Source organism: Natator depressus, chromosome 3, assembly GCF_965152275.1.
Source record: "Natator depressus isolate rNatDep1 chromosome 3, rNatDep2.hap1, whole genome shotgun sequence".
Taxonomy (NCBI): domain Eukaryota; kingdom Metazoa; phylum Chordata; order Testudines; family Cheloniidae; genus Natator; species Natator depressus.
In genome coordinates this window covers 209,212,652-209,239,589 of record NC_134236.1, presented here as the reverse complement: position 1 = coordinate 209,239,589, position 26,938 = coordinate 209,212,652, and the positions used below count along the sequence as shown (strand labels likewise).

At 51.3% G+C, this 26,938-nt stretch overlaps 1 protein-coding gene across 1 annotated transcript in view; it reads right to left on the bottom strand.

Annotated features, from left to right (window-relative positions):
* MAL (mal, T cell differentiation protein (MAL blood group)) overlaps positions 1-13,563 on the bottom strand; it is a 29,615-nt gene extending 16,052 nt beyond the window's left edge. Inside the window, exon 1 of the mRNA XM_074947217.1 lies at positions 13,346-13,563. Coding sequence (XP_074803318.1) covers positions 13,346-13,432 — 87 coding nt within the window. The 5' untranslated portion in view covers positions 13,433-13,563. The remainder of the gene's footprint in view (positions 1-13,345) is intronic.
* Between the last annotated feature and the right edge of the window lie 13,375 nt (positions 13,564-26,938).

The window sequence follows — 26,938 nt, the reverse complement described above, 5'->3', positions numbered from 1 at the left end:
GTTTTGAAAGTAGAGAAGATATTTCTCCCGCACCAGCACAATATTCAGAAATCCTCTGAATGCTGTAGGAAGACCCGAAGTTCCGAGATGCCTTTATTTCATCCCAACTTTATCCTGGGAAGGGAATACGTTTCTTTGGCTAGTCTCAAAAAGCCCAATAGTTCGACACATTCAGAGAACACACTGGATGGGAGCATTGTACAAGTCCAGAAACACACGTGCTGGATTGAATGAGGTCTTCTGCAAACCCCAGAGGAAACATTTTTCTGGTCCTCACCCAACTTAGTGAACCTCTTCAAAACCTACTGATGCAAGAGACACACTAAGCACTATGTAGAAGTATTTTTACTCTTCCATATCACCCATGGAGATTACCAGCTGCATGCCTCTTTCATGAGCTTAGACCTACTAATAAATGTGTATATTCTAACGACAAGCCAGCCGGCAATCACAACACAGTTGCATAAATAGGGTCTGAATTTGCTTGGTCAGTTGCTGGAATCTGCAGACGATCCGTGACTCACTGGCAGCGAGGGGCTGTGAAGATCCCCAAGAGCCGGTAGGTGCTCAGCTGAAACCCAGCACAGTGTGGAATGTGAGGTTAAAAAAACAAAAAAACCTGTTCCAGTATCGTTTTCTGACATTCTTCTTCACGGTAAGTAGGTAACATGAGCCCACACACACCGGGAGAGAAGGACCTAGTTTACTCTGTTAAAGCAAAGAGCAGGACAGCCTGATGAATAGCCCCTCCAATTATCTGTCAAGTATGGGAAAGAATAATGAGCCCAGAGCCCTGCTATTTCCCCCAAAGCCTCAGGTACTGTTGTCATACACTTCAGAGAAGCTGTTCCAACATCTCTTAGCACCATTCACAGCCATTAGCAATGGAAGAGTGGCTGCTGGCTGGGTAATTTCCCTTCTCTTCTCTCGGGCAGGCATAATTCTGCCTCACCAATCAAGCCTCACCCACTACCCCTGTTGTAAAGAGTCTGATTTGAGAGGTCATGAAAGCCACCTGGCTGGGGCTAGCTGCAGCGATCAGTAAAAGAAAGGCTGTTAGGAGAGTAAACAGATGGGGGGCAGAGGAATGTGCCCCCCCCCCGGAGGCAGCCCCATTATGCTGATGTGGTATCACATTCCCTTCCCAGAGGCTCCCTTCACCTTCCACCGTCTGATTCAATGCAACAGCAAACAGCTGAAGCTGCCTTTGCCTGGGTTTTTCCCCATAGCTCGAAGCTGCAGGGGCTCCTCCGCGCTGATGGACCCTGGCTGAGGGTGCGGCCTTTCGGGTCAGCCGAGCCTTCAGAGCCGGCTGTATGACCTGGACCCGCTGGAGCCTGCGGCCTTAGGCTGGAAGTCCCAGGAGGAAAGGCCTGAGAGGGCGGCACGTCTGCTCTCAGCTAGAAGTGCCACCAGAGCCGCCTTTCTTGGGGCATCGCAGCCCCCTGCCTCCGCCTGGGCACGCGTAGGACCTGGAAGAGAATCTCCCCCGGGCCCCAGGGCTGGACGGAAAGGCCGTGACATTGTGCCAACATGCGCCCGCTGCGGAGCCGGCTCCCCAGAGCTGACCCAGGAAAGCCATTTGGTTCAGCTCCAGCGGTGCGTGATGATGAGGTGTGTCCCCTGCCAGCCTTGCCCTCCCAGCTCCTGGTTCAGCGCCGTAACAACCTCCGGCAGCCACCCGCTCCGGAGCGCTGCACCGGGTTCAGCAGCGACCTTTTAACTCCCCAGCCCTAAGGTAGCACAACAGTGAATCTCAAATGATTTCTGAGACCTCCAGAGAACAACAGTCTCCTTTGCCCAAACCAGCAACAAAGCCACGAGCATGCCGGGGAGCTCCGGCAACTAGTCTCAGCGCTAGAGACGCTTGGAGCCAGAGACACCAGTCTGGAGCCACGGCTAGACGTGGTGACTGCACAGACGCCCTCCAGCCAAACACACACACAATCGGGGCTCGTGTGGGAACATCTCCCCTCCCCTCATTATGGGAGGGTCATAACTTTCTCTGCTGGGAAGACAGAACAGCCCCTCAGCCCTGGTCGACACACAAGTTGTACCACTGGAACTATCCCAGTGTGTTAGAGCAGTTCAGGCCCCTGGCGTGGGCACGCTTGTACCCGTGTAAAGGTTCTTATCCCTGGACAGCTGTATGGGAAGGGGAGTAAGTCTAGTAACAGACCTGCAGCCACACTAGGGTTTAGAACTAGCTCGGTAAAAAGCCCACACCTGAATGGTGTGTAGAGTAGTGTACGTGGGAACAGGCCATGTGTGATTATTGCTGGGGGGGGGTTCCCCAAGCCCCTTAGGGAATTAGGAGCACAAATCCCACAGACTCGTTTCCCATCAGCACTTTTACAGCCATTGTCCAGGGCAGTGTTTTCAAATGCCTCAGAGAGAATCCAGCTTTTGCCCATTGCAGCGCCTGTTTCCAGAAAGCTGTGTGCCCTTTAGCTGCTTCTTCTGAGGACTGGTCAGCCAATTCTAGCCCCATCCTCTGGAATCCGATTTCCCTTCTCTGCTTTCTCGGGGAAGAGAGTTCTACTGTGGTCCTGCTGAGGCATCAGGCTTTGCCAGTGTCCCACTAGCGGGCTGACCAGCAAAATGCAGCAAGGAACAGAAGAGGGAACTGTTGCTTGGATGGCAGGCTAAATCCTGGAAACATGTTTTCTTTTTCAGCCAGTCAGTTTGTATTGCTGAATCCAAAACTAGCTCTTCGGTGGGGAAAGTCCTATGTTGTGGGTTAACAATTCTGTTGCAAACTTCTTTTGTTGCTCTTTTGTTACTAGTAGGGTCCTTTGGGGTTTTGTAGCCATTCTTTGACAACTGGTTTTACAGTTCTGCAAATAGACTTGTAAAACCAAGACTTCGTTTGCAAATAGAGACAAGGAGTTGGGAGTGCTGCTCCAGAACCAGTTCACCTCCCCCTAGGGACACACTGAGCCCGTGTGAGGGCAGGTTTCCCAGCCGCAGTCCCAGCCTGCCTTGTTTGCATCTTTTCCCTCCTCTCTCCTGCCTCTAACTGCTGAGAGTTACAAAGTGGTGGGTGTTTGCGAGGCTGCGGTACAAAAGCCAGCCAGGAGCCTAGGCCGTGGCCGAGAACAATGTCTGGGCTACAGAGAGATAGATTCAGAGAGGCCAGCAGGGTCCACCAGACCCTTGAGCCAGACCTCCTGCGTCACACAGCCAGGGAGCCGCCCCGGCCCAGACCTTGCAGATGTCTTTCAGAAAGAGTCGCAGAGTTGAGTGGTTCAGACTGGGCCAGAGCCTGGCTGAGAAATCGCCTCCACTTCCCATTGGGCCCAGAGCACTGACTTCATTAGCGGAAACAGGATTTGCTCTTACCAAAGGGACCGCTGTTACTCTGCGCGCACAGCCCCTCGGAGGCTCCTCTCTCCTGCCGCCTCCCATTCATGCCTCACCGGCACTGGATAAGCCGCACTGAGCCATGAACCAACAGTGGGAGATGCCCAGGTTAAATGGTTTCATTCCAAGCTGCCTCCTATACAGTCAAGTTCCCCTGACATCCCTGCTCCCCTGCATCTCTGCAATTCTCCCTGTCCATTGGGCATTGCCCTGAGCCCCGACCCTCCTCCCCTCCCCTCCCTCCATAGTCAGTGCCCCAGCACACGTCCCTTTGTCCTGTCCCTCCATCCAGGGTACAGAGGCCAAGGGCAGAGCACAGTGAAGGGGGATGTGAAAACTGACCCTGCCTTGGTGCTAGGGCTGGCACAGGGACCAAGGGGAGCCAGCCTCACCCCCTTATTAAATGGATCCCAGCGTGGCCTCTGGCCTGGGCTCTGGCTGCCCAGCCATGCGCTGCCAGCTACACTTGCCGGGGGCGATTTCGTGGGAGTGGCTGATGGCTGGGTCACACTGGCCACATCTTCTCTCACTTCCAGTCTTCCCCGAATACCTCCCCGCCGCCCTCCCAGCTCCTCTCCTCCCCCAAACCTTCCCCCGCTCACGGCCTAACTAAATCCACGCAAAAAATTGGGGGTGGGGGGTGGGAATTGAGTTGGGTTGAACTGAAAACATGTTGGTGACTTGAAAAGTAAAAAAATAAATAAATAAGTTGCTCAACCCAAAATTGTTTTGGTTCCATTTCAAGCATTTTAATGGTTTTGATTAAAAGCATTTTTGAAACAAAGACGTTTTGAACCAAAAAACCAAAACATTTTGTTTTAAAAAAAAAAATGTTGAAACGTGGTGATTTGGGGGGAATTTTATTCAATTTCTCGGGGGGGGGGGGGACACCCCAAAACCAAATTTGGCAAATTGAGCCCAAATCTGTGAAACATTTCAAGGCCACTGAAGCCGCCTGATTTGCTGAAAAAAGTTTCATATGGAGAGTTTCAGCCAGCACCGATGGCTGTACTTACGCTCAACAGCTTCGCGCCCCCCCCCCCCCCCCGGTCACTGCCGTCATCAGGAACTCTTCCCCCCCCCCCCCCGACAGCTAGGGAGCGGAGTTCAAAACACGCACTGTGGCTCCCCATGGTCGCTGCTCTCCCAGCCAGAGGGCCAGGCGGGGCCCAGCTTTGGACTCCTGCGTTTGTTTTCAGCACGGCTCAGCCATGCCTCCACGGCTGCTGCCCAGGCTACGCTGCCTTGTACACGTGCGCTAGCTGGAGCGGGTGTGCAGGGGCAGGGGCATCACCCCCCACCCCCCAGCTCCTAGGGTAGCCCTAGTCTAAGTGACTCGCTTAAGGTCACACAGCAAGTCAGTAGCAGAACAGGGAATTGAACCCAGGTCTGAGCCCCAGGCCAGCACCCTAACCTTGGTCCATCCTTCCTCGTCTGCCTGAAACCCAAGCTCCTGGGGCAAGCCGGGCCTCACAGGGCCTGTGTTATGCAGGAGCTCAGGCTAGACTTTTACTGTTTGGTCTCAGCCACTGTAGCCGTGAGCCCTTCTTTTCAGTTGCATTTGCTCCTCCTGCCCCACCCAACTCTCCTCTGGGAGCTGGCAGCAAAGTGAAACTTACTTGATCCACATCTGTGGTAACATCACAGGAATGGAGGTTGCAGATTCCAAAGGAGACTAAGGGAGTTAGGTGCCTAACTCCCTTAGGAAATCCCAACCTTCTCACATTTCACTTGGCTACCTCAGCAGCGAGGAGGTGGAAGGAGAATGCGAGAACAGCTCAGGAGGTTTTTGCTGATCCTCTCTGCCTTCGGAGTCTGCTACTTCGCGGTACTTCTCCACTCCAGCTGCACCTTCTTTTCCTGCATCGCTGACGGGCCGCACAGATCGGAGCTGGGGGCTGGGGAGGTGGCACCTAGGCGGGGAAACCTCCAAGCTCTCTCTGTGGAATGGCTCCCCTCTGGGTATCACAGGAACTCAGCCTGCAGGCTCCTTAAACAGAACGCCCAAAGCCAGGTTCAGGGGTGTGGGGTTGTGCAGATGAAAGTGACAGTATTTACACAAACCCTGAGGAAGCTGGCCCTCGAGTGTCACAGGGCCTGATGGATACTCTTGCAAATCAAGCAGTCATACACCTAAATTTCCCCACACCCGTCTTTGGAAATGTTCCTTCTAAGAGAGCTCTCATCGTTTGAGGTGTCCTGACAGCTTCATTGTGTTTCTGTAGCTACAAAAAAGGGGGAAGGTTCCCTTAGTAATCCAAAATGATGATAATAAAACCCAGCAATTCCCGCGATCACACAGGATGTAACAACTCAGGGCAGCCGACTTCGTGCCAGCACCAGAATAAAATTAAACTGTCCTCAGCCAGATCCAGAAAGCTCATTGGAAGGACCAGTTTGGCAGAGGACAACAGCCTGTGGCAATGAGAGCCCAGGGGTCTGCCAAAATGGATCCACTTGCAGGATGGGGGCCACCATCTGAGCAAAAAGAAAAGGAGGACTTGTGGCACCTTAGAGACTAACCAATTTATTTGAGCATAAGCTTTCGTGAGCTACAGCTCACTTCATCGGATGTATACTGTGGAAAATACAGAAGACTTTTTTATACACACAAACCATGAAAAAAATGGGTGATTATCACTACAAAAGGTTTTCTCTCCCCCCACCCCACTCTCCTGTTGGTAATAGCTTATCTAAAGTGATCACTCTCCTTACAATGTGTATGATAATCAAGGTGGGCCATTTCCAGCACAACTCCAGGGTTTAACAAGAATGTCTGGGGAAGGCGGGGGGGGGGGGGGGGGTGTAGGAAAAAACAAGGGGAAATAGGTTACCTTGCATAATGACTTAGCCACTCCCAGTCTCTATTCAAGCCTAAGTTAATTGTATCCAATTTGCAAATGAATTCCAATTCAGCAGTCTCTCGCTGGAGTCTGGATTTGAAGTTTTTCTGTTGTAATATCGCAACTTTCATGTCTGTAATCGCGTGACCAGAGAGATTTCACCAGCAACCACATACCACACAACAGAACCACTAACCCAGGAACCTATCCTTGCAACAAAGCCCGTTGCCAGCTGTGCCCACATATCTATTCAGGGGACACCATCACAGGGCCTAATCACATCAGCCACACTATCAGAGGCTCGTTCACCTGCACATCCACCAATGTGATATATGCCATCATGTGCCAGCAATGCCCCTCTGCCATGTACATTGGCAGAACCAGACAGTGTCTACGTAAAAGAATAAATGGACACAAATCAGATGTCAAGAATTATAACATTCATCGGAGAACACTTCAATCTCTCTGGTCACGCGATTACAGACATGAAAGTTGCGATATTACAACAGAAAAACTTCAAATCCAGACTCCAGCAAGAGACTGCTGAATTGGAATTCATTTGTAAATTGGATACAATTAACTTAGGCTTGAATAGAGACTGGGAGTTGCTAAGTCATTATGCAAGTTAACCTATTTCCCCTTGTCGGGGGGGGAGGGGGTAGGAAAAAACGTTCTTGTTAAACCCTGGATTTGTGCTGGAAATGGCCCACCTTGATTATCATACACGTTGTAAGGAGAGTGATCACTTTACATAAGCTATTACCAGCAGGAGAGTGGGGTGGGGGGAGAGAAAACCTTTTGTAGGAATAATCAACCATTTTTTCATGGTTTGTGTGTATAAAAATGTCTTCTGTATTTTCCACAGTATGCATCCGATGAAGTGAGCTGTAGCTCACGAAAGTTTATGCTCAAATAAATTGGTTAGTCTCTAAGGTGCCACAAGTCCTCCTTTTCTTTTTGCAAATACAGACTAACACGGCTGTTACTCTGACATCTGAGCAAAGCCTCCTTTGGCAGGTTGCATCAGAGGGATGTTAAAAAGCAGAGAAAACACCCAGCCCACAGCACATTCCAGTCTGGTTTCTCTCAGGGCATGTCTGCTTGAAGCTGGAGGGGACTAGAGGTGCCCCTGCTAACTTTGATCAAGCTGGTGTACGGCAAGCAGAGGGCGGACACCACAGCACAAGCAACAGGAAACCAAAATGGCAGGTTTATGCTCAGGGCGGCTAGCCCCTGCTGCCGCTCTCGCCACTGCGGCTTGCACTCTTTCAGACCTAGCGCAGGTACGTCTCCTCGAGCTGGAAGTTACCTCTCCAGCTTGAAGCACAGACATACTACGTGGCCTTGCTACTGAAGTTTGTGCAACTGTCTGGAAAGCTCTGAACATCGAATATCTGACTATAATTAGGCTTGGAAGGGTTGGATTTTTATTGTTAAATGCCAGTAAACAACAATTTCCTCTTACACACACACGGGCAAAAATATCTCCATCAATAATCATCAAAATTTACAAACAGGCAAAGTAAGCAAAATGCTGCTTGAGAACATAGAGTCTGATTTAGGGATATTTACTTTGTATACTTGGAGATGGGATGTTGCCAATTTGTGTTTTAATGGTTATAAAGCTTTAACTTTTATAAGGTCAACATCTATAGGCATTAAATAATGGTCTGACCCCCAGAGCTTCCTGCAACCGTGAAAATTTTAATGGATAAAATGCAGGGTGGGGGGGGAATGCTTCAAAAATAATAGAGATCTGTGGAAATGATAAAAAATAAAACTGGAATTCTGCCAAGCCTACCCATAATTAAATTAGTTGTCAACACAATACATACCAGATTTCCCAAATGGTAAAACCAGATGTCCTGATCATGTTTTCTTATCTCAGGACCTTTTGCCATAATAGTTGCATAAATGCTTCAAACGTCAATGTTTTCCCCTGATAAGAGCGGTTGCTATATCAACCCAAGAAAGGCAATTTTCAGTTTTAACATTGTGTTGGGTAACTCTTAATCTTTAATCAAATTTTGTTACCAATGCATGACTCCCCCTAAGTACACAGCTGGGAGCGATATGTCCATAGGAGTTTTTAGCACAATTGATATCTACAGTTATCTGATTGTTGGCATGAGAACACCTTCCAGCTAATAGGGCCTACGAACAGTAATCACTAACAACTCGCAAGTCAGCGTTACTGAAGCTTTGGGGGCCTGAGTCTCCATTGCCTTTCCACTTGCACGGTCGTTAGCCATGCAAAAGGAGATGGAGTCAGGCCCCTGCAAATCAGGAGACTGGCTTAATCATTTTCCTTCCTGCGGCTCCAAAACCTGGCATGTTCTGTTCACAAGGGGTTCAGCAACTTTCTGCAGCTGTTTGTGTTCACCAGCGTTTGTACTTTGTGCTGACTGAGTTCTAGCAAACAGGGAAACAAACTCAAGGCTATACATAACTGAAAGTATCGAGTTTGGGCTGGTTACGGGGCAGGATTAGGCTGCACAATCTGCAGTGGCGACAATAAGGGAAGGGAAGTGGTAATACCATGGAGGGGGCAGGTGGGTGAAACTGTGAATCCGCTTGCCCAGCGTGCTGCGGATGAGCACGGTGGAGTGTATCAAAAGCAGCTCTGTCCAGGATCAGCCTAACAGGGAAGGGACTGTGTGTCTGGTGACAGGAGGATGCGGAAAGTCAGGGGTGGGATTTGGGTTCCCAGCTGCAGCTGTGACAGAATCAGTTACGAATTCCATCACAGGCAAGGGACTGACAACAGTTAAATCTCCGGGGCTGAGGAGCAAAGGGCTGGAGCTGCCCCTGGCAACCATTTCAATCTACTTTAAGAAGCACCTAGCTGGAGCCCTGGCCTCTAGCTCTGGGAGGCCTAGCTCTGAGACACCTCTCCCTTGGGGCAGAGGGGTGTAGGGACAGGATAGCCCTGGGGAGGCAGAGGACTGTCCCCATCCTCCCAGGGAGGGCAGTCCTTCCCTCTGGCTCTGGGGCTAAAGGCAGATGGGGCCAGGTATATGAGGGGGAAGGAGACCCAGTGTCCAGCTGTACTATGGGGCCTGGATTCTGACACTGGCTTTCCGCAAGGATAGCAGCAGCAGGCAGGCCTGGGTGGCGAGAGGACAGGGCCTGACAAGTGCTAGGCACCACACGGGGCTGCAATCCCTCCCCCGGCGCCCGCCTGGAGTCAGGGGCAATGGGCGACATCCTGGCTTTACAGAGACCAATGAGAAATCTGTCACAGGTGGCGGGGGGGGTCAAGATTTCTTGCAGAGCAGGCAGGATGGGGGAGGGACACTGACCCACCCCTCAAACAGCAGTGGGGGGCACCATGGAGACCACACGGGACAGGAGCCCCCACTCCCAGAGCCTGGAGCAGCCAGCTCCCACCTCCAGAGCCCCTCTGGCCTCAGGGCTTGTGACTTGATTGCATTTCTCGCCTGCTGGCAGAAGGGAACTTGTGCCAGGGAGGGGAGGCTGGGGAAGGGGAGCAAGGAGCAGGAGGTGTGGTCTGAGGAGCTGGGGAGAGGATTACAGATGGGGAAAGGTATCAGCGTAACCTGTGGTTTGCTGACCCACTGCAAGCAATGAGGAGGAGCCAGTGAATAGAGTCTGGGCCAGGGGGCCGAGCTGGGGTACGGATGTACGCGGTGCTGGTCACTCTGCCTGTCTGCCTCTTGCACGCCCGCTTCTGCTGCGGCTTACACCAGTGTAATCCCCTTGATCTCAGGGGAGCAGCACCTGCTCCGCTCCCATGTTAGCAGGGCACAGACAGCCCCATGCTCGCTACACCAGTTACATGGATGAACCAGCCACAGGGCCTGTGACAGTATTTAGCCTGCCTCTGAAGAAGTCCGTACTATTTTTGTTCAAGGTTTTTTGTTTATTTGGTTTTTTTTAATAGTTCCATTGTGAGCGGTTTCATTCTTCACGTTCATCTCATGTTTCCCATCAACAAGCACAACCAGCTACATACCTTTGCATCATCACCTTATGACCAGGTTTCATTGGCTTCTTTTCATTCTCTGTCTAAACATTAGAATTAGGGTTGCTCAAAATAACGAGGACGTATTTCGTGAACACTTTCTGAAATGTTTCCCCGTTTGTTTTTAGAATTTCAAAATTTGAAACATTTTGACCAGTTCTAGTTCCAACCGCGAGCGCTCACCAAACAGATTGCTTTTGAGCTAAAGCGTTGAACAAACAGTATGTACGAAGCAGCAAGGTGCATTTCAACAACACAGAATATTTACCCTGTTTCTTGCCCAGCGAGAGGTTTGTAATACAAACCTCGTGTTTTCAAAAGCAGATTTTCAGGGTGCTGCGCACACTGCATTTCCTCTGCCAGTTTTCTCGTCCTTTATCCCACGCTCAGCGTCACACATGGACCAGAGATCCCCAGTGGGTGTAAATCACTGCCAGTCCAATTAAATCTTTAGAAGTACACCGATTTACACCAGCTAAGGATTTCAGCCCCTACTCATCCGGTCCAGCTCTTCAACTACTTGTCGCCTCGTCCCCAGCCCTTGTTCACTATCACACTCCCCAGCCTTCTGTCAACAGGGTGGAAATTGTTCTGCTTCCCACGAGCTGCAGGACCTGTCCTGTTATCTCATGGGCACTGGGCCCCACCTGCAGTTCCTTTAGTTTCATTATCTCCAGGGCTGTTCTCAGGTGGCTTATCAGTTTGTTCAATGGTGGAGAGAAATGGGCATAATAAACCCTCTGGGCTGTTCAGTGGTCTGATTGTTTGGCCTCCCACAAGCAGCGGACCAGGGTACCTGGGTGGCCAGGCCTAGTCAGGGGTCAGATTTCAAGCCCTGGGGGAGCGGTGTTTTTCCCTGCAGCTTATTCTTTCTGGGAGCGGGAATGGGAAGGGAAGGTGTGCTCCATTCCCAGACCACCCCTAGGATGGGCCCTACAGCCAGCAAGCTGGCAAATTCTGAGTCCTGGCCCGTAGCCAAGCTTTCTTGTTAGTTACACAGTGACACCATGTACGGGCTCAGAATTTGGGAGGAGAAAAGGAAACTTCAGCTGCCCCAGCCTTCCTCCTGGTCTGCACACATGCCCCAAGGGGTCAGAGTCCCCAGATCAATGGGGATGAAGCAGCTGCATGCGAGGGGACGGTGATGTCCCAGAGGCACAGACCAGGCTCAGGGAAGTGGGTGGAAGCACAGGATGGACATGGCAGAGGAGGGGGACTGGGTCAGAGCAGCATTGCTGTGACAGATCTTTGTTGCTGCTGCTACGGCCCCTGCAGGGCGGCTCAGAGCCACAGGCCAAGATGTGGGTCTTTAAAATGGGAAAGACTGAGCGTGACCGTTCCACGACAGTCACCAATCTCGGTGTACTAGGGCCCCAATGCTGCAGACTGCTCCAAGCTGCAGCATCAGTGCCTAGACATTTGCCCTGTAGAGCCAAGCCGGAAAAGCACTGAGCCCTCCCACTCCTGAGGGCCTCACCGGGAGCAGAGGGGGCTGCGTAACTCACAGGGGGCAATAAGAGCTCAAAGGTATTGAGACCCAGAACGCCCATTAGTCTCAGTGGGAATTAGGAACCTAAATTGATCTGAGCCTAAGCATTGGGCAGGATCAGGCCCGACGTGACCCAACGATCCTGAGCGATCATTGTTTAGACAGCACGATGTAAATGCTCGTTTTACTTGTTCAGTTACATTTTTCAAACAAATGCTTTACCAGCAGTATAACATTATCTCCTGGTTTCCTGTTGTTTTAAAACTGCACAGAGTGCAGGGGCAGTGGGGCGGGGAGGCAGGGCAGGTGAGATTTGGGAGAGGAAGGAGTCTCTGCCCTGTGAGACCTTGAACAAATCCCTTAAACCATTCAGGTGAAGCCTTCGACCCACTGAAACCAATGGGACCAGCAGCCTTTTGCCCTGGGAACCCCCGTTTGCCCACCTGTCACACTGAGAACTGGTCAGAATCCTCCCCCGCCCCTTGTGGAAAATTTTAGCTTTTCCACTGGAAAATTTTAGCTTTTCCACTGGAAAATTGAAAAGTTTTGGCCCAAAAACTGCCACAAACAAAAACAAACCAGTAATTTTACAATTTTTATCTGAATTATTGGTTATTGCTGAAAAATCTCCAATTGTTTTGTAAAAAAAAAAAGCCTAACAAAAAACAAAATTTTTAGAGGAAAACAAATATTCTCTGCAAAAGTTCTCATTTAGTCAAAGCTCCACTTTTCTGTCGAAAAACAGGTTAGATGGAAATTTTTCAGGCGGCCTTAGTTACATCTTTAATGTTTGTTAAATACCTGGAGAGTCCATCATTTTCTCCCACTATAATAGTCAGGTTACATAAATCGGTCTAATTCTTTGTCCTTGTGCCTATTCATCGGATACCATCTTTACTCTCATGATCTCATACTGCTACTCCAACATCATAAAATGCAAGACAGTTGTTTCTGCTGCCTTTGAGCACTCTTGCAGTGCTGTGTCTGCCAGGGTTCATGCCAGCCCTTTATTGGAAAGTCTAATCTTCGCCAGACTTTTACAACATTCCACATATTAGGTATACAGTCAAAATTCACTCGTTTAAATAAGCCTCCAAATTTGCACTGAGTTAGATTTTGGCTGCCCCTCGGAAAGCTTGTACTGTGCATATATCAACAGCTGAATTGCCTTCACAGACAACAGGCTTCATTTAGCCTATTTTACGTTTTATCTTCTGCAGTGCTGCCAACACTTATCCAAAGACATTGCTCAAGAAACAGGGCACAGGTAGAGGCTGAGATTTTGAAATTTGCCTAGGAGATTTGGCTGTCCAATTGCCATTAATGCTGTGGGAACCTCAGCCGTGAAGTCCCCACTCTTTTCTCCACTGTCCCAGTTATGACGGTCTCGCTTAAAAAGGTTGAAAAACTCTGTCCACAATCGCACCCCTGAATTCATGCCCCCCATCTGTATCCTGTAAGGAGCACAGTGAGCACGGCGGGGGGGATATACACTGCCACCATGCAAAGCCGTGAGCCAGAGGTGCACGGCACCATACCAGCACAGGGCTTAACACTGTACTTTACTCAGAAATCTGCAACACAAAGCCTCTGGGCACCTTCACAGCCGTTGCTCTGGTTCTAAAAATTCAATTAAAAAAAAAAAAAAAAAAGGCCCAAACTTACAAATTCAGGGATAAAGAGGAGATCAGGAAACGTCGTCAGGACCGAGAAGCCGGTAGGCAAGGAGACTGCAGCAGCCGACGACGACATCTTTGTCCTTTCAGCTGCACCACCTCAGACACCCCGGTTCTTGCCACTGGAAGGGGCTTTCCAGTGCAGCCTGCTAACCTCCCTCCCTGAGACAGGTGAGCTCTTGGCTGATCAGAGGGATGAATGCTACCTGCCTAGAGGGAAGGAGCTAACCTAGGTGTGGCCGGCTAATTTGACAGACTTGCCTGTTGTGTTTATAAGCCCTGGGAGGAGACTGCAGAGTGTTATATTTTAACTTGCCTGTAGCGGCGTTGGATACATGTCGTTAGCTCTCCTGGGCCAGGCAGAATTAATGGCGGAGACCTGCTGGCCCAGCGTTGGCTGGAACCAGACGCTGCTGCCAGAGCTAGAACTCAAAGGATGGGGCCCAGATCCTTAGCTGGGGTAAAGCAGCGTCATTCCATTGACATCAGTGGATCTATGCTGATTTACACCCGCAGTGGATCTGGACCTGGCTTTTGGCCAGTGCTCCAGAACTGCATCCTCAGCCGCTCCTGTGAGATTTCTGAGATTTCCAGGGTCCCACCCGATGCAGAGTCCAGTCCCATACTTAGTATCACCCACTGCAACTGCAAACTCCTCAAGTGTTTCCCTAGCAAACGGCCATGGCTTGGCAGAGCTGGGAACAATCCTGCACTGGGAAAGGAGAGGATCCAGGACAGCCCTCATCCCCAGTGGAAATGTCTGAGAGTTTGAAATAGCCACCACGAGCCCAGGAAGCACTCCTGGTTTTAACAGCGAGAGCAGCTGACCGGCACAACAGGTCACCAAGGGAGGTGGTGGGTTCTCCACTGATGGGCGTATTTAAATCAGGACCGTCGGTCTTTCTAATAGACACATCCTAGCCTACCCATGGGGCAGGGACTTGGTGCGGGACTCACTGGGGGGACTTCTCAGGCCTGTGCAATACAGGGGGTCAGGCCAGGTGATCTAATGGTCCCTGCCGGTCTTAAGATCTGGGAATCTAGAGACTGGTGCTGTAACGCTTCCGGCTCCACTGGGCAGCTGTAGACCCCCTTTGACTCCAGCACTGGGGGCTGCCTGGTGCGGATAGTGGCTGAGGTTCAGCTTGGGAGCAGGTCTAGCATGCGCGGTGAGAGCTGCCCAGGAAGGGCTGCTTTGCAGCATGCCAGCAGCCCCTAACATTGCGGAGGGCAGATAAACTCAGTCCTGTCTTTAGAGACCAAGTGCCTTTGTGGGGACAGCTGGGGTAAACCACATTCCCTGGAGCATGAGAGGAGTGGCCCAGCCTGTAGCTATTCCTCGCTGGGCTGATCTTGGACCATGTCTTTGGGCAAGCGGCCAGCTAATGGGCCAGGCCCCTATGATTGCGTTAGGCTAGTGACTCAACAAAACTCTGGGTGGAGGCCCAGGGCAGGGCTCATTCCTTGTTGGGGAGTGCAGCTAAGTTGCTTCTGCGAGGCAGAATCCCTGGAGGGCTAGTACAAGTGCCCTAAAGATGGGCATGTTAAGGGGAAGGGGCAGTTGAATGAAGTCCTCGCCTAGTTTATGGGCGCAAGGAAAGGGATAACAGCTGCCGCAGCGATGGGACACAGATCCCCCTCCTCTCCAGCCACAGAGCAGGGTATCCTCACCAGAGTGGCCAGTTCCTGGCCCCGAGGAGAGCCAGGGCTGGGGGCGAAGTGAAAGGCAACTGGGCCTGGAAACCAGAGACCCAGGTACCAGGTGAAGACAGGGCGTAAAGGGACCAGATTGGCACAAATTAATGGGGTCTGCAGCCTAACTCTCGTATCGGCAGCCCCCAGTGTCCAGAAAGGAATCAGGTCCCCAGACAGAGACCAGCTTAAACGTTTCCAAACTGGCAAATGTTGGGTTGTTTATTGGCCTTTCCGTTTTGAAGCCTTGGGGGGAAGGGCGCAGTCACATTTTCAAGCCCTTCTCCACAGCCACAAGGGCTAGACCCATTTGTGTTCAAATAGAAGCTGAGATTCTCATGTAGTCACAGGACTGCACAAGCTGGGACTCCAAGAAACATACCAACTATCACGAGACAGGAGGGGGTAAGGCTGGTGCAGACCCAGCTTCTTGACCTCAGTACCTTTTGGGCCCCATTAGTGAAGTTCTGTGTGGAGGGGTCTGTCTGGGGAGGGCCTCCACAGGGGCTATGCGATGAGCATCCTTTTAGTTCTTGGCAGGCAGCTGCATAAGAGTCCTTTGCAAAGCCTCGGCGCACAGAGTCAGAAAGCAGAGATAGGGTCAATGCACCTTCCCAGGCCCTTATTTTCCCTGGTTTACACTGCTCAGAGGACCTGCAGCATTCATGCTAGCACCTGTTGCAGTCTGGCACCTCCAGCTGTCTTTATGGCCACAATGATTGACTATACACATCACAGAACCAAAGAGATCCCCCGTCATTGCTGGCCAAGTGCATAATGGTTTCTCTAGGTCTGCCAGTCTGACTGTACTGTCTTTTAGGGCTATCTCTACCCTTTCCCTTTGTGCATTGCACAGCACCACATACGTTGCAATTCCTAATGGCATGCAGGGTCACTAAACTGATGTAGCTTTTGTATGTTACTGACTACCATGAGGATGGGAGTGCGGTTTCTTTCTGTGATAGGAAGCCAGGCGGGGGATGCTAGGGAAATGCGGAGGAAGTAGTTCTTCTAGGGCAGTGGTTTTCAAACTTTTCTGGGGACCCAGCTGAAGAAAATTGTTGATGCCTGCAACCTAATGGAGCTGGGAATGAGGGGTTTGGGAGGGGCTCTGGGCTGGGGATGAGGGGTTCAGGGTGCAGGAGGGGGCTCTGGGTTTGGGGGGCTCAGGGTTGGGGGTGCAGGCTCTGGGGTGGGGCCAGGGATGAGGGGCTTGGGGTGCAGGAATGAGTTCCAGATTTGGGGGGGGCCTCAGGGCTGGGGATTAGGGAACCGCCGGAGGTAACCCCGTCAGCAGGGGGCGCGAAGGCAGGCTTCTCGCTTGTCCTGGCACCACGAACCGCGCTGCGCCCCGGAAGTGGCCAGCAGCAGGTCCGGAAAATTGCGGAGCCGGTGCTTGGGGTGGGGGCAGTGTGCGGATAAGACTTAACAGCACCACTGACAGGACCTTTAACATCCCTGTTGGCAGTGCTAACCAGAGCGACCCCGTGCCCGATATGCCGCGACCCAGTACTGGGTCACGACCCAAACTCTGAAAAACATCGTTCTAGGGTTAATCTTGATTTACTCCTTCTAGTTACATTCCTGAGCAGAACAAAGAAAAGGACATGGATTCTTTGCCACGTGACCAAATACCACAGGATGTGAAAAATTGACACTTAGTAAATGTATTTTTAAGAGTCAGTTCTGAATGTAACTTTGAAGTACTGCAATGGGGTGTCCACGTCCAGACCTAGCAAGACACTTATTGTTTATTAGCTACCTGTCAGGAAACCTGGCAACTGATTAGTAAAAGGATCTGTATGAAGATTTAATCAGTGGGTGATGAAATGGGCTTTTGTTTAGAGCTGTCAAACTGCAGCCAAGATGCATTAGTTAACGAATTCAGGTCTATTTAACCTAGCATAGTTAAATATACATGAAACCTATAATGATGCTAGTGTGGGGCATTACGGATTTGCTAGACTATCTGGCCCAGATGCCCGCCTGGTTGCGCGGGTTTAGTGCCAACAGGAGCGTGTGCTGTAGCAGGAGTCTCGGCTCATTGCAGAGAAGGTCTGCAGCGCTCCAGCACTGAAGCCCAGGGTGGGTGCTGACAAGATGAGAAATCTCACTCAGGGTTCCTCTGCACAGGTCTGATTATTCGTTACACAGAGCCAAACCCTGACCCTGCTCCAAGCCTGGCTCATTGGGATCTAGCAGCTATTGTCCAGGTGGTGCTGAGAGGACAGAATCCAGCCAATCCACCCTTTCCAGACCGCATAGTGCCCAGAGCACTGCTCTCTGACTAAAGCCTCAGCGAGGCTGCTGGCAGACTCTCCTTACATGGAGAGAGACCTCAGACATGGAGCAGGGAAGCATGACATCGCCCCCACCCACCCTGCCCTCACCACACACAAAGCTGTGAAGATTTATCTCCACAGTTAGCATCCCCCTGCAGACTGGCACCTGCCTGAGACTTTCCATCTCTCCGCCACAGGATCAGGCCCCTAGCCGTAATTCCACTGACCAGCAGAATTCTCTTTCATTATTGCCCCTTAAAAATCACCACACCACTGCAAGAAATCAGAGAGACCTAACGGCCATTATCCAGCGCCCTAATGCTACACCATCTGCATCGCCTCATTCACCTAGAGGTGGGGGGGGTGAGTGAAAGACCCACAATATTTTGATGGAATAGATCACAATTGTTGAAGCAACTCCAGGGACGGGGAAAAAGCCAGAGGGAGGAACAGGCCGTGTTCCGCTCACCTTGGAGTGGAGCAACAGAGCCCCCTAGCGGCCTGTTCAGTTACTCACAGGCAGGTCCCGGGAGAACAATTCTAGAGGCCACCTGCCAGGGCCCAGGGGTCTGCAGCTGTGCCCTGCCTTGGCTGGTCTCTCGCGCAGTCACAGGGATGGAGAACACCCGCTGTCGCACCCGCACGCGCTCAGCCTGCTATGGGAGCCTTGTTCCGTAGGCCCGAGCCGGCAGCCGACCTTGGCATCCAAGGGTGGCTCCTCGGCAGGGCATGGGCTGAATTTCCCCAGTGACCCAGCCAAGGAAGGGAGTCAGCGTATTAGGAGTTAAAGCTTTTCCGCCCCGTCCCGCCACCGCCTCTTCAGCGCAAAGACACCCTGCCCCTGCCACCAGCTCCTGTGGCCGAGGAAGGCCCATCGTGCATTACCTTGTCACAGTCACTGCAGCAAGGGGCCGGACCAGGGTCCCAGGTTTCTGTCTACGTGAGCCCCATCTTCCCCCCGGCAACCCTCCCGCCTGCCTGGCTCCCCACCTGCCTGCTGCAGCATTCTCCCCTCATGCTTCCGCACCAGGGAGACAGAGACAGAGTTATCCCAAACGAGGCGGCCTACAAGGTCCGTCACGTAACTACACACACCCTGGGAACTCTAACGGACAAAGACAAGATCCCTGCAACAAGGAGTCTCACTGTCAATAGGAAAAAGTGTTTCTCTCACTCAGGCTGCGTTGTCCTTTTGAGACCAGACCACCTGTCACAGGGGCAGCGCCCCCTCCCTACCAGCCGGCTACAGCAGAAAAGGTGCACCTGCCTGAGTTTCCCTCCCTCAGAGTCCCCAGTAATTTTATGACAGCTCTCATGCCAGGACCCTAACAAAGGCAGTCAGGGCCAACAGTCAGAGCAGGGTCAAACCTGAGATGGTAGTAGCTGGGAGCTCACAGTCAGGTTCCAGGGCAGGGTCGATACCCAGGGTCAGAGGCTGAGTCACATTTTAGGGTCTGGGTCAGGAGGCAAAGTCCAAATCAAGCCAAGGTCAAAGCTAGGAGTTCAGGAGCAGAGATGGCCACGGCAGCTACAGGAGACCCACACTATTACCTGGAGAGCTCCCAGACCACCCCTTGGGTTTATATAGGGCAGGGAGCCAATCAGGGCCATGTGGCTGCTGCCCATCAGCCCCTTGAGGCGGGACTTCTCATGATCAGTGTCCACAGAGGATCGTCAGCAGTGGGGTGACACTAGTTACAGCGGCTGTGGGCAGCAGCATGGTGCTGCTAGCTACCTAACACCCCTGCAGGCCTGGGTCTAGACCTTAGGTTTTGTAGCTAACAATAGCCCTCCTTGGGGCCAGTTTATCACCCCTGGTGTAAAGCCTCCATCCCAAAGCATCTGCCATTTGTCCCCGCCAGGACTGCAGTCCTTACAATTTGATGCCAGCTAGCCCGTCAACGTAGCACAGGCCACACTCTGGCCTCTTCCACCCAGGCTGGGCTCTTTGTCGGCCCCCTCGGCCCTTCCAATATTTAAACATGCCGTGGAGGTGGGAGGAAAAGTGTAGGAATTTAGTGTAGTGGAGTATCCTATAAATAGAGCAGGGGATGGACCGCTGCAGAAAAATGCTGCATTTTTGTGACCATCTCTGAATGGCTGCCAGATCTGTTACTGTGACCATCTCTGCAGAGGCCTCTCAGTGGACACTGAAGGAAGAGGAGAAAGACTGCACTGCAGCTGAATGACTGGTCCCAGGCAGGAGGCCACATGGGGCTGGCATCAAGTGAGTCTCAATCTTGGTTTCAGGAGCCTTTTTTTGAATAGTTATTGATTAGGGGGGCGGGAGTGTTGGGGGCTTTCCTGCACTGTCCCCTTGGAGTTCTGAGGATCTCCTCACTTCTCCCCCCAAATCACATCCCCCAACCTGAAGAAGGACAGAGGAACAGGAGTCCAAATCTGAGCTCACAAATCTCCCCTCTGAGCAGGCTCAGGCTGGGTGTTCTGCCTCCCCAACATGCCTGGACATCCCAGCAGGGCCATAGCAAACCACCACTGGATTCACACCTGGTTCAAGAGCCGTTTCTCTCTGATAACCCGAACATCTCATCAGCAATTCAAATCTGAAGAGACAAGAAAACTTCCCCCAAGTTCTTTTTCCTTTCTGCCTCTCTCACAGGCCTCCACCTGCTCATCCAACCGCTCCGGGATCAGAGAAGGGCGTTCCCAGTGGAGAATCTGACCCACTGTTACAATGGGGTTTCTCCAGCACACCCTGGTTCTGTTAAAGGCATATGTCCCAGAGCTCTCGTCAGAGCATCTAAAGACAATGTCCCCATGGCTATGGCTGGGGGCCCCCTGCCGTGGGGAACTAGAGCACAGAGTGATGTGGGGCTGACATAACCTTCTGCATTCTCTCCCCTGGGACTAGTCATTCCTGGAGTGCTGGCAGGACGGTGCCAGGGCTGGGGAGAAGTGGAGGGTGGCATCAGTTTGCCGATTCCACATAAACAGGCCAAAGAGCCCAGTTCCTTAACACTGTAACTGGCATTTACTCTCCTGCCTGGTTTTTCACCTGACTGAGCTAAAGCCCTGCAGCCCAACACCCATGGGACAAGAGAGAGTTTGATGTGTTTTTCTAGTCGAGTGCCAGGTTCTGTCCCTAGCTGGACGCAGCAGTCCCAGCTGAGCATGAATTTCCGTAAACCTTTCCAGCACCCTCCCATTGTTCAGTTACATGAGAGATGGGAAACCAGGCACCAGCACCACCAAGGGAACTCAGCCTGTGCATGCTCCCCGGTACCCCCCTGGGGAACACTTGACGTGCTCACAGCAATAGAGTGCAAAGATAAGGACATCAGCATGCTTTGAGCCCAGCGTGGTCTTTCCATGAGTGCACACTGCTTTGCCCAGCTTCAAGAGAGAGGGAGAATCTAACGCTCACTTCCCTCTTTGTCCTGGTCAAGGGAAAGTGCTTCATAATACACACGTGGTGTGTAGAACATGGGCATCGAACAGCCCAGAAGGCCTAGAAGTGCAGGGTGCAGGACCACAGGGAAGGGCAAAGCTGGATAAGAAATGTGGGGTCTGGCAGCCTCTCTCTTGGTCTCTGACACTTATACCATAATCTGAACGTGTGTGCGCAAGTGGGGCCATCGAGGAGATCCAGAGGAGAGGGGGAGTCATGCTGGAAGGACCATCGCTGCAGCGGCTCAGTGGCAGGATCCGGACAGGAGGTGGGTTTGGTTCCTGGTTCGGATTAATGGCCCAGTTTTCTCTCCTGGGGGTAGTGCTACATGTTTCCACTGGAACTCTGAACTTTGCCCCCTTCCCCTGCCTAATCCCCACTGGGGGTGGGAGGGAGCCAGGACTTCACGTTGCACCCATAAAAGTCACTCCTTCATTGTGTGGAGATGGCATGCCAGTGTAATGTGCAATAGACCTCACCGCAGGCTAACCAGGCAGTTTCCATGGCGTTCCCATCCCTTCCGTCTCAGGAATCGCAACCCACAATTGGACAGCGCTTGTGGGGTTGGAGTTTACAACTTCAGCTGCTGGCTCTGAGAACAGGTTCTTTGTGGATTTCCCCAGAAAGGCTTTTCCTGCAGGTTTGAATTTAGAAATAAAGATGAGGAACCTTCCCTTGGTTCTCTCCATCTTCTCGTTCCTTTCTGCCAGGCCTTTGGCTGTTTGTCTCACAGCTCCTGGACCAGGCAGAGCACAAGGTGCAAACAGGAATGAGGTGAGCAGGATTTTCTGCGGAGAATGGGAAGCAGGCAAAACGGTCACAGAGATCAGAGATGCAGAGGATGTGAAGATCATCCAGCCCCTCTTCATGATTATGCAGGAGTGCTACCTTTGGTGTATTTCAAGTCTAATTGTAAAGTCCCAAGAGATGGATGGGGCTAGGCCCTCCTTCATTGGGAGGCTATTCCATAGCTTGAGAGCTCAAGCTCAAAGTCCATTTCCTCATCACATCCCGTTATTCCTTGTTGTTATCGTCGCCCTGGGAAATTTCTCTCCAGCCGTCGGGAGAAAATCTTCCTCCACAAAAGCGCCTAGCAAGTGCACCTTGCCAACAACTCCAGTACAGCACACACAGGCCCACCCTCCCCCGAGACAATGGGGCAGTCACATTCATCCCACTGAGCCTCACAAAGGCAAGGGGTGCAATTCTCTGCAAACAGCGAAGCGAGATCCTCAGAACTAAGTTCCTCATGAAAGCTCTTGTTTCACAAACTCCCCAACCACCACAGCTGCTCCTTTCCCATGCAGACCACATCAGGAGTCAGAGGATCCGAGGGACCCTCCCTGGGGGGAGATGCTGCAGCAGCGGGAAAAGGAGCCAGCAAAAGCCATTACGAACAGGTAATTTCTACTTTCTTCCCCACTGATGACAATGGGCCTAATTCTGGAAGAGCTCTATGCCTACTGGTGAGAGGAAAGCATGGGGCACATACAGAGGATGTGCTGTATTTGAAGTAGCGTACATATCGTATGTAATAAATAACAGGGAATTTCAGGTACACAAGGAATAAAGGGCAAGGCCCTAAATCAGAAAGCCAAATTCAAAGTGAAGCACTTTGGGCCAGTAAAGCAGCCTGTTACTGGGGAGAGAAGCCCTCCCCCCGCCCCCATCAAACCCAGCAGGTCAGTACTCGAGACCCTAAAGCTGCAGGGAGGGGAGAGGAGAGCCGAGCCTGAGGGTCCTGGAGCAGCTGGGTCAGGTCTGGTGTGGTTAGACAGCACTGGGAGCCCCCTCCACCCCACAGTTAGGAGAGGGACCAGAGAAGGGTTTAATACCGTGTATGTCCCAATGCAGCAGGTAGGGTTCCACAATGAGCAGGGACTAGTTCTTCGTACCCTTAGGGCTCCGTGTGCACACAGGTTAGTGGTGTCTATTTCTTGTTTATTCTTGTCGCCTTATGAGTCACAAAGTCATTAATACATCCCGATGGCCGTGAGATCTCGCTCATTATGCTGGCTGGGGGAATCCCCACTAACTAGGAGCCTTGTTCTCCTCAGGACTGCAGCACTCTTGCTGCCTTGTTTCTAACACGTAGCTGGAACGACTCACCCTCCTCTCTGGGCTTGGGGGCTGGCTGGCTGGGGGAGGGGGTTACAGGCTGAGGAGCCAACAGGCAATAGTGTTTCATGGTCTCCTTCAGGACCCCGAACCTCCCAGCTGGTGAGGCGCCGAGTCCAGCACCAGCTCCCTCAGGACAAAGAAGCTGCCCTACCAGGAGGTCGCTGCTGATAGGGACCATCGTCTGTCTGCGTGAGTGGTGAGCACATGCGCTGGACTGGCCGGGGAGTGAATGCTCAGTAACAACCCAGTGGCCCTTGGCATGGGATTGCTGCTCACATACGAGGCTCTCCTACCTGTTAATTCACTGGGAGTTTGGCGCATGGAATGACTGGCTCGCAGGGGGCTTGCTGACAGCTCTTCAGCTCTGGGCCAGAGGTTCTCAAACTGGGGGCAGAGAGCCCCTATGAGGTTATTACATGGAGGCTTGTGAGCGGTCAGCTGCCACCCCCAACATTTATAATACTGTTAAATATAATTTATAAAGGGGCGGGGGTCACACTCAGAGGCTGGCTGTGTGAAAGAGGTCACCAGTACATCCGATGAAGTGAGCTGTAGCTCACGAAAGCTTATGCTCAAATAAATGTTAGTCTCTAAGGTGCCACAAGTCCTCCTTTTCTTTTTGCGGATACAGACTAACACGGCTGCTACTCTGAAACCTGTCAATACAAGTTTGAGAACCACTGCTCTAGGGGATGGTGGGTACCGAGTCCTTCGGGCTACGCTAGCCTGAGTGGGGCAGGTAGAGTGGCTAGGTGCCAGGTTTTCAACCAGAAAGTCCAGTCGAAAAGGGGACCTGACAGTGTCCGGTCAAATCTACTGACCAGATACCCAAAGTTCAGTTACTGCGGGCAGGGGAGGCAGGTAGGTGCTGGGTCATCACCGCTGCCAGCCCCTATTCAGCTGGGGCCACCACCTACCTGCCTCAGGAAGCCGTAGCTCCCAAGAGTCCCTGCTGACCTGGTCAGGGGGATAGAAGGCGAAAAACAGCAACCAACTAGGGGGAAGGGAGAAGAGGGGTGGATGGGGGCAGGGCCTTGGGGGGAAGGAGGCAGGGCAGGGGAGATTCCAGCACTCCAGTGTCCAGCTTTTAATTACCACCAAAGTGGCAAACAGGGCTGGGCAGGGAGGAGCTGGAGCCCAATGGGGTCAGCACTGGCTGTAGGGACAGGAGTTGTTAGATCTCCAGGCTGGGCTCAGACTCATGCTTCAAGGTATGGAATCATGGGGCAAGCTCAGGGAAAGCCCTAGTGCCATGTAGGCTGGTGCAGCTGCTTTGGAGCTCTGCCCACTGCCCCGATGCCATGGAGGTGCCATCTAAGCCTTCCCAGCACCAGGCAAGAAGCTCCACACTTGGGTGCAGCCCAACCAAGAGCCTGAGGGAAGCCAGGAGGCTCCTTCTGGCTGAGCCTAGCTTCCTGGGGCCTCCCACTGCACCAAGCAGAAAGTAGCAAGGAGGCAATGAGCCCCCAATCTGCTCCTCAGCCCTGGCCAACCCCTAACAGCAGCCTTCTTGGGTGGCTCCCCCCATTCCCCACTAACACCCCCCCCCTTCAGTGGCCTCCTTTCCTGACCACCCCTCAGCCAACCCCAAAGCTGGCTCATTCCTCATCCCTGCATCCCCTCCTGCACACTAACTTCTCTACTGGAGCCTGGCTCCATCTGCCAGGCTGGGATATGGCCCTGCCAGGGGGGGAGCTTCCTTCATAACTGTAAGTGTATTGGCCTTCACTGCTGCTCGAGGAGCATTTTGCACCACATAAAAGAACCACAATTTGGTGGTGACAGTTGCTTCCCAGGAGAGATGCAACTCACAGCTGCAGCGTAGGTCAAGTCAACCAGGGAAGCTTGCCAACACCCAAGTGGTCTCCGGGAAACTGTGCAAACTTCCTCTATTTAAAGAGGTGAGTCAATCAGCCCTAGAGGCAGGAGGGTGACAAGAGTCTGCTTCCTCAAGCAGACATCCCATCCCAAAGGGATCTGTCAGAACAAAAAGCAAAACCATGCTGTGCAAAAAGGAGGAAGCACTGAGGCAAAGGGTGAGAGCCTGAAAAAGTCAGAGTGGCCACAAGAGAGGCTGGGGGCTATCCCTCTCTCCTTTCGGTGGTACAAGTTTCCTGATGGCCATCCCCATTACTTGTTTCCTTGTGACCCAGTTTTCCTCTTCTGCAATGAACAAAGAACCTGTTCCAGGGGTCCTGATGACAGCTCCTTCATTTCCCTGTGCATCCCACTCAGTACCGACATTCCTCTTAGCACAGTCTTGTAATGGGTGAATCACCAATCAACAGCTGTGTTAAAGTATCACTAAAGTGCTACATTTGTTGTCTGGTTCTTTTCCACCCTAAGTACCTTCCTGTCCCAATCTCTTCCTCCATTTCTGTACATGCGGTGCATTTACTTTTTTCCCCAGGTCATCCTCTTCCCAGCTCCAGGCCTCTGAGTCTTTACAGGCATCTAGTTTCCTCTTGGGGCTTGGTCTACATGGGAAAACTGCAGAAGCTTAACCTAAAGCGGTGGTTCTCAACCAGGTGTATCTGTGGGGGTATGCAGAAGTCTTGCAGGAGGTACATCAACTCATCTAGCTATTTGCCTAGATTACAACAGGATACATAAAAAGCACTAGTGAAGTCAGTACACACTAAAATTTCATTACTTGTTTATACTGCTCTATACACTATACACTCAAATGTAAGTACAATATTTATATTCCAGTTGATTCCAATTTTTCAGTATAGTGTGCTGTGACACTTTTGTATTTTTATGTCTGATTTTGTAAGCAAGTAGTTTAAGTGAGGTGTAACTTGGGGGGTATGCAAGACAAATCAGACTCCTGAAAGGGGTACAGTAGTCTGCAAAGGTTAAGAGCCACTGACCTAAAGCATGAATTTACACTAATGCAGTAAAGCTCTGCACTGACACTTGTTTCAGTTTAAGGGCTTGTTATTGCAGTTTAGTTCACACCTGTTCCCAACTAATTTACACTAAACCAAAATCAAGAGGATCCCCACAGTAAATTCACACCTCATGTTAAGCCAGTGCAACTCATGTACACAAGCCATTACACTGCTACGCTTCAACTACTCTAGACTGACCTCACTTTCAGCTTTTATTTGGTGCCCAGACTCCTCTGTACAATGAATAAGGATACCTGTAAGCAATGACTTCTACGTATATTTGCTAAACCATTTCCTCATAATTATATAAGGTTATCTCCCACCCCCATTTTCAGTTTTTGGGGTCTTGTTTTTAAGAATTAACACAATTACAGAATCACAGACTATTTAGCAATGGAAGCTGATGCACCTGTTGCTAAACCACAATGCACTGTACATATTGAAAACTAGACACGGCAAAAATCAAGTCAAGGCATGAACTTAGGAAACTAGCTAATAGATTTAAGAAATAAGCCTGGCAGGTTACCATGAAAACTGTCAAAGTAAGAGAACTTCACCAAAGTAGGCCACTCCAATGGCTAGTACTCAAGAACCTTCATGTGTGAACAAGTCTAGGGACTGACTGGTTCAGAGTGTTGGGATTACTTAATAGTTCCAAAAGTCTTACAGGCATGAGTGAAGCCTAACATTAGATAAGAAGTCTATCGGAAATGTGTGGATTACGCAGAATGTGTCTTTTGGGACAAGTAATTTTCTATTTACTACGTTAAGAAGGTTTATACTTTTACAAGCATACTCTACCATTAGACATTTCATTAGAAGTACAAACAAGTTTGTTCTTTCAAAATCCGTGCCTATGAAGGTGCTCTAAAGCGTTCTCCTTCAATGTTGAAATGGTATTCAACTACAGCATAAGAACGGCCATACTGGGTCAGACCAAAGGTCCATCTAGCCCAGTATCCTGTCTTCCCACAGTGGCCAATGCTAGATGTCCCAGAGGGAATGAACAGAACAGGTAATCATCAAGTGATCCATTCCATCACCCATTCCCAGCTTCTGGCAAACAAAGGCTAGGAACACCATCCCTGCCCTTCCTGGCTAATAGCCACTGATGGACCTTGCCTCCATGAATTTATCTAGTTCTTTTTTGAAACAGGCCAGAATATTGAGGAGCTGCAGGGTTT